Here is a 12,461-nt window from a genome sequence, read left to right as displayed (position 1 = left end):
TGTGTTGAAGGATGGTGATGATAAATCCCTGGCTTTTGCTGGAAACACCTGAGTGCTAAACTCTCACCTTAATTTTCATTTGCCTCTTACTGTCAAATACTGGTACCTAAAATACACTTCTGGATCCTCATTATTTCAACAGAGCATGTGCTCCCCATGCTGTTTAGTTATTTCTGTGCGGAGCAGAAGATATCTGCATCATACCTACCCTCTAATCTAAAATTGTTAGTCTCTAAGGTGCCACAAGTACTCCTTTTCTTTTTGCGAATACAGACTAACACGGCTGCTACTCTGAAACCTCTAATCTAGGTTTTTTTCCCAGCACACGGGCAAATGATAAGCCCAAGGTGAACTTCTAGCACAGAGCATTCTTGCCTGTGGGTAGACGAACAATCAACCATCCTCATTGCATGCAGTAAGGATGCGAATGCTAAAATAATCTCTCATTCTCTTGCCCTCTTGGCCCCCATCATAATGAGCACTTAAACAAATTAGTCTGCAGGAATGGGCTGAAGTTTACCCTTGAAGTGTAGTCCATCTCATCGCTATAATGCATTTTCCCTCCTCCTTCCTATCCCACCACCATCCCTGACTAACTTAGCCTTTGCGATCTGCTCGGATGTCTTGCTAAGTGCCTGGCAGATGGTTTAGATAGCTGGCCGTTACCTTGACTGTCAGCCTTTAGCGGTTATAAATAGCCATTTGCTTCACTGTGAAAATCTCTGGCTGGTGTGTAATAGGAAGCCAGCGGTGGCCATTGTGTTCCCGCCCCTGTGTTTCTATGACTTTCAAATGATTTGGGGATGGAAGAGGGACATGTAGCATGGGGTGGAAGGCAAAAGAATGTCATAAGGGCAAAAGAGAGGCGCCATTTCTCATTTCCTTGGCTGGCAGCGTCTGGGGTAACGCAGAGGCAGCATATGCTATCCTAGCGACGGGAAGAGCAGGAGCCCCTGGGATCACCCTGCAGTAGCCCAAGTGGGCAGTCTGAGTTGTTGAGGTCCAGTGGTATTTCCAGCCAGCTGTCCTTGGTGAAAGAATCGTGCTGTGTGATGGGTTCTTGCAGCAATGTGGAGATTGGGGAAAGTCCTCCTGAGGTCTGAAAATAGAGGAGAAAAATGTGGAGGGCAAGGGAGGATAGGAATGAGAGGGGTGAAATACCCTTGCGAAGGCTTGCAGTGTGAAGCACGGTGAGTCATTGGTGAGGTGAAAAGTCCATTTCATAGTTCCATCTCTCACTATTCTGTTGGTCTTTTTCTTTTAAATTAGTGATGGGCTTGAGCCAACAAGTTCTGATCCAGATCAGAACTTTCCTCAAATTTGGAGGTGGTTGGATCCAGGTTGGGCGGTGGGGATTTTAGGGCAGGTCCATTTTTAGTTTTAAAAAATTCCTAAAACATTTCTTGCTGTGATCTGTGAAATATATTTGGGAAAGGAGAGAACTCTCCATGGCTAAAATCTCCTTTGGATAACGAAAGACAGAGTTGAGGAACTTTTTGGAGCACAATTGGGTTGAGGGAAGTTGGGTTCCTATCAGAATGCTCTGTATCAGGACACTGAAATTACTGTGATGCATGTTTGTTTGAGGCTGTGGGAAGCTGCAGTAAGAATAGGTATGTTACCATCATGGGAGGCCAAGATTTTTTTAAAAGTGATTTTTTTGGGTATCCAGTTTGAGACACCTTGAAAATCTACCTGATTTTTGGAGGGTGGATGTAACAGGGTGACTTGCCCTTGGGCGGTGGAGCCTGGGGCTGAGCCAGTCCTGATGACAAAATAAGTCTTGCTTGAGAGGAATCGGGTGATGCCGATTTAAAAAGCAACAGGAAGCTGCAGGGAAGGTGTGTATGGTGCAGAGGGTCGCTGAGACTAATAGAAGCAGAAAGTCTGGCAGGAAACAGGGGGAATGTTTTCATTTTCCTTTGGGCTGTGTGGACTTTGTATAAAGAGCCCTCTGAAGGAGAAGACCAGGTGGGGCACTATAGAGGTACCCTGGGCCGCCAGAGGGCACTCAGGAGACAACAAGTACCCACATCGTGCTACAGTGGGTGCTTAGTATTTTCTGAAAATCAAGCCTAGCTTCTCTAACCAAGATTTTCAAAAATGCCTAGTGATTTGGGGTGACCAGCTCAAGATACCTTAAAGGGGCCTTATTTCAAAGGACAAGTGCTTGGCACTTTTGCCCTTGTATGTTGTCTCAAGTTGGTCAACCAAAAACTGATGCACTCAAAATCACTGGGCCCTTCTGAAAATCTTGACCAGGATGTCTGGACGGAGAACATCACAATCAACAGCTTCATTGACCTCTTCAACAACTTGCAACTTCAGTAATCCATCAAGAAAGATTCCATTTTCACCAAAAGATAAAGGAACCATTGAACATAATATGGAAAAGCTGGATGTTTTGAAAAAGCCTTACAATTTACAGGCTGGGTTAATTTTCTGCTTGTGAACGGAAAAAAACAAATAAAGCATGAATATGCACTGACACGTGATTTAAACAGAGGCATGCCGCATAAAACATGAATATTATCCAGTGAAAGATATGTGGCAAGTAGAATCTCAGAAGCAAAAAATATTTTGGTATCAGGTCTGGGAGATGCAGTTTGACAAGTAAATTTAACTGAGTGAGGTTTTAAGTTGGTGATGCCTAATGCAGCATTTTGGTATTTTGCTCATACGGTATTTCAAAGATTAATTATACAGAGTTTTGAAGGATTACATGTACTGAAGTTATAATGATTGATATCTTGGTCTGGCATGGGACCCCTTAAAGGACATAAAAGATTTAGGCACAGAGCAAGAGAGGGACACTGAACATTGCACTTAGTCAAATTTTTGATTTAAAAGTTAGGTCAGTTTAAGGCACTTTTGATTGCTGAGTTAATGCAAATGAAAGATCCAGTTGAAGTGCTTGCTGCACAGTGTAAAATGAATCTACAGAGATTTATGGAGATGACTAGCATTATGAAAACGTTTATCCCAGATTTATCTTTGAATGACTTGAGACATCTCTTGATTGGGACTCATGGGCATTTTTTTTTTTTTTTTTTTTGGATTTTCAAAATGTTGATGGAAAAACAGTTGTTGATTTAAATTTTTTTGCTTAAAAATTAGTGCTGTTTTTAAACCAGCTCAACTGATAAAAGAAGAAAAGGTGAAAGTATGATTCCTCAAGGAAAAATCGCAGAGGTTGGAAGCATGGGAAGGCTTGCAGCAGTGCTGGTGGACACATTACAGTCGTATTAACTATACCTAGACCACCCCTGATGGATGTGTCTCACCTCCTCTTAAAAACCTCCAATGGTGGAGATTCCACAACCTCCCTAGGTAATCTGGTCTAGTGCTTAACTATCCTTAGAGTTGGAAAGGTTTTCCTAATGTCCCATAGTAGGGCAGGTCCTTGAAGATACGTGCTTTATCTACATGGCAAAATGGCACAGTCCTTGTTCCTAATCTCTTTACATCCATTATGTGCTGCAGGCTTAGCTTTGTGGAATCCTGTTCATCTCCTAGAGAGGCTCAAATAGGGAAGGAAGAGAACACTGTTCAGAGAAACTTCTCCGTCCGCTTCCCTTGCAGATTCAACATCTCTCTGAGGCTGCTGTTACATGCTTACAAAAAGCCCCCTACCTTGGTTAGGGCCAAATTCTGCTGTCACAGATATTAAATTCCCATTGACTTGAGTAGGACCAGGAGTGTGCCAGTGCAACAGAAAATATCTTCTCAGTGCTGGGTGTGTAAACTAGAAGGAGAAAAGAAATGCCAAAGAAAGTAGCAAGCTCCAAGGAATACTTAGCCACCGAGAGAGGCCTCATTAACACTGCTTCCGCACAGGGTCATAGAGGAACCCCAAGGGCCTGATCTCGAAGCCTTTGCTCTTAGGAACCAATGACGTTAATGGGAGTTGGTCATGCAGCAGCCGCTGCAGCTGTCCCCAAGTGTGTAGTATGGTGACTTCTCCGTTTAGCGCCTTAGGGATGTGCAGCAGGAGCTGATGTGAGGGCGCTGTGGCTTCAGATGCCAGGAGGATTGTCCCTGAGGGACTTACAGCCTCAGAACAGGACTCTTCTCGGGAGCTAGCTGTGTCTCTAGAATGACTCCTGCTCATTACGATGGATGATGTGATCTGTTCATACATATTTTAGAGTTTAAATATTATCCCATTTTATTTGATGTGTGGAGGTCGCTAGGGTGACTGAGCGATAATGAGCTAGGTGTGCCGGATTCTCAGCTAGTATAAATCAAAGGGGCTCCTGTGACTTCAGCTTGGATCTTCCTCTCTCCATCCCTTTCTCCTCGCTCCTCTCCTCAGTTTGCCTTTCTTCCTCCTGTCTCCCCTTCCTACTCCCTTCGCCCTACCTCCTTTCTCTCCCCTCTTGTTTCTCCCTTCACAGATGGTCTGGGCAGTGATCAGCTGCTGCCATTATCTTTATAGGACAAGCTGGGGTGTTTACAGGCTAGCATTCCTGTATGTGTTAAGGACTCAGGTCACATTTGATACCAGGCTAACGCTTCACAGGATAATTAGTGGTCTTCCCTACTGTTGTTAACCCTTGACTCAGGCAGGCTATTTTTTAACATAGGTGTTAGAAGTTAATACCAGTGCTAATAGCTTCACTTCCAAGGCCTAATGAAAGTCACATAGGGAGCAGGCCTGTCATCAATATCTTTCAAACTTTGATCTTGAAATTACTCTTGCCCCTTTCTGTGGTTTTTTCGACTGCTTTCCTACAACGCCTTGACTCTGCCATCCCATCATAAGGCTTTGTGGGGCCAGATCTTCAGCTGCCGTGAGCAGGTGCAGTTCTACCCATTTAACACCAGCTAAGGGTCTGGCCCATGATACTTAGTACCCTACACTCCTGTTACCAACTCTCCCCTTTCCAGTGGTATATGGAGGCATGATTTAGGTGTTTAGTTCATCCCAGACTAGCAGCTGGTTGCACAAAGCAGTGGATGAAGAAATAGAAGGAAGATGATATTTGAATAAGGCCAGAGAGGAGTGCTGGGGCATGGGTCAGTGGTGTCCATAGCATATTAAAACCCTTCTTAATCTGAGCAGATAAACTGGTTTAGGTACTCCAAAAAGTTGGAACCAAATTAGAGATGAACCTTGTGAGAACACTGAGAAAATTCAGTGCACATTTCCCCGCACTGTTTTTCACATGGAGGTGCAGTGGGTTTGGGAGCAGGTTGAGAAACTCTTTGAGCACCTGTTAAAACCCCAGGACTTAGGAGGAGGAGACACAGCCAGAAGACATGGAAACCCTTGCTGAAAAGGAGCGAAGTATTTTCTTTCTATGTGGGGTAGGTTTTACCAAGAGCAGGATCACATAGGATATCCCTGCACATAGGATAATCCTGACATGTGCTTGATGGGAAAGACAAGTCAGTAACGTGGACAGGCTCTGGCTTAGGTTGTTGGGTCAGGATGGAGGGGAGTCTCCTAGCATGTAATATTTCTCGTTCTTGAATATTTTACCTTTGGCATGGCTCTGTGTGAAGCAGATGAGAGAGAGAGAGAGAGCGAGAGAGGAAATGATATGGCTCAGGGTGGTAAAAATCTCATTTAAACAAAATTTAAAAAATCAAAGTTTTTATTTAAATTGGATTTTTAAAATGTAAATTTTCATTTCTTTTAAAAAATAAACCTGTTAAATTTGGAATAATGACAACCTATGTTAAGGCTGAAACTTACTAGGTTCATTAAAATCATTTAAATGATTATAACAGTGCTGAATCAATGAGCCCTCCTCAAATTTTAATGAGATAAAGGGTGCTGCTTTTTAAATTATATGCAGAATCAGGGGAAAACATCTTTTAACTTTTTTTGTCAACTCAAGCTTTATAAATATCACACAGTATCAAGTAGCTCTGTTATTTTCAGTCTTTACAATGGAGTGAATGCTGGTATTTACATTTTTCCAAATGTAAGTACTTTCAGTTTCTGTTGTTCAGAAAAGTTTTTGCCTGAATTACTTTAGATTTCAGTTTAGCTAGCAGGTGCAGAAAGCCTGTTTCCTTCATTTGGACTGGTTCATTCATTGAGAAACCGACTAGGAGTTGAAAAAGCAGGAAAGCTTGTTTTTCTATTCAAATCTATTAATAAAAAACAGGTGGGAGAAGAGGAGAGCTACTAATTCTAAGCACTTGAAGGACACGGGGTCAGATTTTGAAAGGTATTTAGGCACTGAAAATGTATATAGGTGCCTGACTCCCCTTGATTTTAATGGGAGTTGGGAAACTAACCTGCTTAGACACTGTCGATACCCCTATCTGGATACCTTTGAAACTTTGGCCCCTGGTGACCAGAAAGAGTCTGTCAACTAATTGCAGTTAATACTTTTGTTTAATAAATCACTTAGTTTTAAATGCAAAACGTGGTTTGAGATGCATAGTTTCACACGTATCCAGCACATTTAGGATTGTTCTTCAATAATTAAATAAAACTTTTTAAAAATGCTGCTGTTTGTACACATTTAATTTGAATTTGAATTTCCAGCCAACTGCAGCTTAATACAAATCTTGAGTAAAACATTATCTGGTAAATAAGAAATGCATGTTAAGGTGTGTACCTGAGTAAGTAAATGTGTGCATAGTGTATCCCCCTGGTTAGCAAAAATAAGCACTGCATTTAGTGTAAAGGCTACATTTGGTTGTAACCATTAAAACATGTTGATTTTACCAACCAGTGAAAATGAACCTTTCTCTCGGAAAATAATTACAAAGTACAAATGGAAAGCCAGATTAAAATCAGTGAGTTAAATTGCAGTTTCCTGCTTGCTAATTTAAATCATGATTAAAACCCATCCATCCTGCTATGGCTACGTGCATGCGGTAAGCACAGTCCCCAGCTACAGCACACGCATGCAGCACAGGGAATAGAAATCACAACCTTGGGCTCCTGTAACAGTGCCCTTTGGAGGTAAAGGAGAGTCACTGTTAGCTGTGGGTAAAACTAGGCCATCTAGCCTCTTTGTCAGCCTCTGTTAGAAGATAGAGCAGCCTTGTGTTTGAGCAGCTCTGATACTTACCTGGAATTGGCAGGGGTGCACATCTTGACCAGCGATTACTTTATGCGGCCACAAGAAGGTGTGCTATAAGCTCCTAGTCATAGGCTTGTGTGTCCCGCAGGATGTATCCCTAGGGCTGTGAATGTCATCGTTTGACTGCTCATATTGGTCTGCACGGTGAGGTTTAGGTGCATTCTCTGGAAGGTTAGTTCTGGGTGCGTGTGCGATGGCAGCACAACCTTGGGAGCAGGCTGGGCAGTGCCCCTGCAAAGGGAAGCTGATGGAAACCCCTAGGTGCTGATGCCAAAGCAGAGTTGCAGGTGTCCCAGACTAGCCTTAGGAGAAAAGGCAGCACTCCAGATATAAGGGGCCAGATCTCCAGCATGGTTACGTCAGCGTGGCCCATTTAAGTCCTAGTGGGCTCTGATCTATGGAACTGTGCCCACTTTACATCATCTGCGATACTTGATGTAGTGGTGGGGGTGGTATGGGGGAGCAGAGGAGTCACAGCTGAGTGAGGGGGCTGTTAGCCATCCTGCCTGCAAAGAGCCACTCTAGCGTGCTCCTAAATGTCGCTCCAGAAAAGGAGCCATGGGCACCAGTTGCTGAGGGTATGGGTGTGGTGGAGATGCCTGGGGTACACACCTGCAGACTTGCATGCTGCCATGGAGTGCCGCTGGCTACTGCCCGAGTGAACGCTGGGTCCTAATTCTACCCTGCTCCTGCATAGAGGTAGAAGGGGATGAGATTAAGGTCCAGGTTTTTAAAGTTATCTAGACACCCAATTCCCACTAAAATCGATGGCTCCTAAATACTTTAAAAATCTGCCCCTAGTGTTGTGTCCTGTATCTCCCCTCCCATCAGATCCTCCCTTCTGCGGACAATAAAATTCTGAGTTCATCCCAAATTTAGTTAAAATGGGTCCCTCCCTCCCCCTTTTTATGTTAAAATAAAAGGAACACAAACCTCCAGATTTTGCCTTTTGAACCCTATATGAGGAGTTGTTGCATCTTCCCATTGAAGTTCAGGGATTTAATCACACTCTTAAGTCCTTTGCTGAATTGGGGCCAGAACTATGCTGTCAAGCCTCCATGGTCAGGTCACAGGGCTTATGTGGTAAGTGCCATGGACCTGCATAACAGTTACTCACTGACTTCTCAGCAGTTGCCCTTGCTAAATCCACTTGCAGTTGGCCGCTAATGCACACCCCATTTTTGGAAGAGGGAAGCTGCCATGTATTTATCCTCTGGGATTATAAGGGCCATTGATAGCATGCAGTGAAACAGACAGTAGTGATCCTGGGATGAGAGATGGCTGCAGTCTGCAGCCTGCTTGACGTACTCTCAGCCAGAAATAGGTCACTTGCACTCTACTGAATCCCTAGAAAGAGGTAAACTGGATTTCCGGTGGGTTTTCTGTACTGTAGCCGTGTTCACACATCAGCCTTGTTTCCTTTTCCAGAGATCTCGGGGAACACCGAGGACATTCCCCTGGTGCGCTGGAGGCAGCAGTGGCTGGAGAATGGCACGTTGCTCTTCCACATCCACCACCAAGATGGCACCCCCAGCCTGCCTGGCGCTGACCCCACCGAAGAGCCCCAGACTGAGTCAGCGGAAGAGGAGCTAAGGATCCTCCACATCTCTGTTATGGTACGTGCCAGCTCACCTTCAAAGGTGCGGTGCCGTTCTCTGCTCTGCAGGAGGCACCCAACGGGCGCCCAACTCCCATTGACTTTCAGTGGGAATGTTGAGCCTTTGAAAATTTCCTCTCCCGCTTTCCATGAAATGCCTGTGTGCTGAGCTGTCCTTGGAGGGTGGATGCGGTGGTTGTGGTGGTGGTTATCAGTAATGACTATCAAGATGCTGCCAATCCCCAGGCGCGTGGTAGAATGACATGCTTGGTAAACTGAGACTTAGACAAAGGTGTAAAAGAAAAGAAAAAAAAAAAAGGTTGAAATTGAAACAAAACGTTTCAATGGGGCCAGAACTGGAAATCTTTTGGATTTTCAGATGGCAGAATTTTTTGAGGTTTCGACTTTTCGTCTCCGTTTGGGAGAGGAACATTTTTCAATACCTCAACTTTTCATGGGACGGGAAAACTTTCCCAGCCAGCTCTATCTGGTGTTTCCTCTGGCTCATTTACGTCAGCTCTGCGAGCCCGCAGGGGCTGCAAAGCCAGCGGATCTCTCCCCCCACCCACTCACCTGAGGAATAGCCTTGCTGTAATGGAGATTGCCTGGAGGTGGAGGGCCAGGTGAGCGTCTCTATGCTGTCCCTCTTTGCAGCCCTCTGTGTAGGGGTGTAGCCATCTGTGCAGGGGGTGGGACCAGGGAGGAGGAGGTGTGGCCAGAGCACGTTGCACTCCAGCTATGCTAGACAATTGGATGACTCCATAGGAAACCATTGCAGGTGGTTCTCTATGGGCTGCTCTAGCTTGTGCCAAGGGCTGCACTGGTGCTCCAGAATCCAGGAGGCACAAATCTATCACCCACCAGTCCCACTGGGCTTAGCTTGGCCATAGCCCAGGATTGGAGCCACCACCTATGAAGCAGACTTGTCTATGTGGACCAATGATCTGATCCAATGAGACAAACAGTGCATAAATCAGAGAAATGCAACAGTCGTCCCATTTTGTTCCCCATAGCGCCTGTGATCCCCAGACATCTCTGTTTCCTGTGCATGGTATCCCACCCTCCCTTTAGGCTTTTCTCCCTCTGATGCTTTGTCACCCCTGCTTTCGTGACACCAGCAGAGGAACCACAGCCTGATGGCTTTGATTTAGCGTGTGTGAGAACACAGGGCTTGGAATATAACAAGTGCGAGCCCCTTGAGCGTGTTGCAGATTGCATATCCCCCACCTCCTCTGCTGCCTTCCTGTCCTCTTCCCCTCAGAAGCTCTGGAAAGAGAATTCAGTGGAAGCCAAAGGGGAAAGAGAAAAAGTATAGATCAGTGTTTGTGAGGTGGATTATGTTTTTAACGATGGGAAGCCATACCAATTCCTTTGCCAGCAGAAGATAATTAGCTGGAGACAATGGGCTGCTGATGCTTGCTACAGGCTGTTTAATGAAGCCTGCTCTAATGAGAATGTCAATATCTCTTCCAGATTGCAGCCCGAGGCCAAGTGTCTCCTCCATCTTTTGTGCTTGATTAGTGGAGAAAAATTAATAAACGGCAAAATCAAACTGGAAACATTTAGTCCGTTTTTGCCGAGAAGGCTGTATGTTAACTGTTTAAAATTATCCCCGACACAGGGGCTGCAGCCTCAACTGATGTACATCAGGGGAGCTCTGGTCTGTCTACCTAGTTATTTACGTGGCCCTCATCACTGTACTATCGGAGCAATTCATGACAACTGTATCCCAGTTTTGCAGCTGGGGAGCTGATAGCCAGGGTAGATTATGTGATTGCCCAAGGTGGTGATAATAGCCAGCTCTTGTGTAGCACTTTTCGTCAGTTGGTCTCAAAGTGCTCCACAAAGGGGGTCAGTTTCCCCCTTTTACAGATGGGAAAACTGAGGCACAGGATGGTGACATGACTTGCTCAAAGTCAACTAGCCAGTCAGTGGCAGACCTGGGACTAAAATCTAGGCCTTTGGAGTCCCAGTCCAGTGCAGCCACTAGGCTACACTGTCTCCTTAGTAATTTACATCATGTTACTACACCGCCTTCCTAGGCAGCGTGGTAGCAGAGGAAATCTACGGGTGATCTGGGGATTAAATCCAGGTCTCCTTAATCCCAGACCAGTGCCCTCTCCACTTGGACCATCCTTTCACTCTAGTCGTGGACTTTAGTGGAGCTAAACCAATTGACACCAGCTGATGATCTGGCCCCCAGATGGCAGAGAACTCCAGATCCTGGTGACTCCTCTCGTAGTCACCTGTATTCCACTTGCTCCCTTTCTTCACTTGCCTCTCTGGAATGGAATGCAGCACGGTCCTGTTTGTGTCCACAGGTCTTGGAGATCCCTAAAATCTTGGGCCAAATGGGGCTTCAGCTCAGTGGGGGAGCCAGTCTGCGCCTTCAAACAGACCGGGCTGTGGGTTGCCATCTCAGTAATGCAATGAATGGCCTGTGCAGCAGGCTGCATGCCGAGATTCTGATCCAGAGAGGCCCTGAAGCACGTGCTTAACGTTAAGCACGGGAGTAGTCCCAGTGAAGTTAGTGGGATTATTTACATGTTTGCAGTTAAGTGCTTAAATGCTTTGCTGGATTTGGGTCTCTGCTGCTGGAGAATGAGAAGATCCTGGAGTGGTGTATGCGTGTGCATGTGTGTATGTTTGTACACATATACACACCACAGGCCTGGGGTAAGTTCTGTACTGCAATTGGACTTGCGTTCACAGGATATTTTGGTTAACTAGACTTTAGTTCAACAGCCAGACAGTGTATATCAGTAGGGGGCATGATGCAGGGATTCTCTGTGGGAATCATTTGGTCTGTAATTGGACTGGAAATTCCAGGGCCTCTACACTGAGGCCATTGTTAAAACCACCAGATGGGGTACAGTGAGGAACTAATGTCCTCATTTCTCACCTGTGGGTGAATTAGGTTACAGGTGCAATGAGTCTGGTGGGCTCTCAGCTTAGTGTCATGTGGACTCTCATATTCGGCACAGGACCTCCCAATCCGGTATGGAGTGAACCTTAGAAGGGTTTGTTTTGAAAAGCTAATGATGAGCAGTTGCGTAGTAACAGTAAAAAGAAAAGGAGTACTTGTGGCACCTTAGAGACTAACCAGTTTATTTGAGCATGAGCTTTCGTGAGCTACAGCTCACTTCATCAGATACATACCGTGGAAACTGCAGCAGACTTTATATATACACAGAGAATATGAAACAATACCTCCTCCCACCCCACTGTCCTGCTGGTAATAGCTTATCTAAAGTAATCGTCAGGTTAGGCCATTTCCAGCACAAATCCAGGTTTTCTCACCCTCCACCCCCCCACACAAATTCACTCTCCTGCTGGTGATAGCCCATCCAAAGTGACAACTCTTTACACAATGTGCATGATAATGAAGTTAGGCCATTTCCTGCACAAATCCAGGTTCTCTCACTCCCTCACCCCCCTCCAAAAACCCACCCCCATACACACACAGACTCACTCTCCTGCTGGTAATAGCTCGTCCAAACTGACCACTCTCCAAGTTTAAATCCAAGTTAAACCAGAACATCTGGGGGGGGGGGGGGAGGAAAAAACAAGAGGAAATAGGCTACCTTGCATAATGACTTAGCCACTCCCAGTCTCTATTTAAGCCTAAATTAATAGTATCCAATTTGCAAATGAATTCCAATTCAGCAGTTTCTCGCTGGAGTCTGGATTTGAAGTTTTTTTGTTTTAAGATAGCGACCTTCATGTCTGTGATTGCGTGACCAGAGAGATTGAAGTGTTCTCCGACTGGTTTATGAATGTTATAATTCTTGACATCTGATTTGTGTCCATTTATT

The 12,461-nt window shown here is 45.2% G+C and overlaps 1 protein-coding gene across 1 annotated transcript in view; it reads left to right on the top strand.

The window, feature by feature from the left end:
* The window catches only part of ASTN1 (astrotactin 1), a 177,039-nt gene that overhangs the window by 68,460 nt on the left and 96,118 nt on the right, over positions 1–12,461 (top strand). Inside the window, exon 2 of the mRNA XM_077824003.1 lies at positions 8,478–8,665. Coding sequence (XP_077680129.1) covers positions 8,478–8,665 — 188 coding nt within the window. The remainder of the gene's footprint in view (positions 1–8,477; positions 8,666–12,461) is intronic.

The sequence above is a fragment of the Eretmochelys imbricata genome, chromosome 8, assembly GCF_965152235.1.
Source record: "Eretmochelys imbricata isolate rEreImb1 chromosome 8, rEreImb1.hap1, whole genome shotgun sequence".
NCBI classification, from domain to species: Eukaryota; Metazoa; Chordata; order Testudines; family Cheloniidae; genus Eretmochelys; species Eretmochelys imbricata.
The sequence above is the reverse complement of the archived record's forward strand: the minus strand, read 5'-3'. Positions and strand labels throughout refer to the sequence as shown.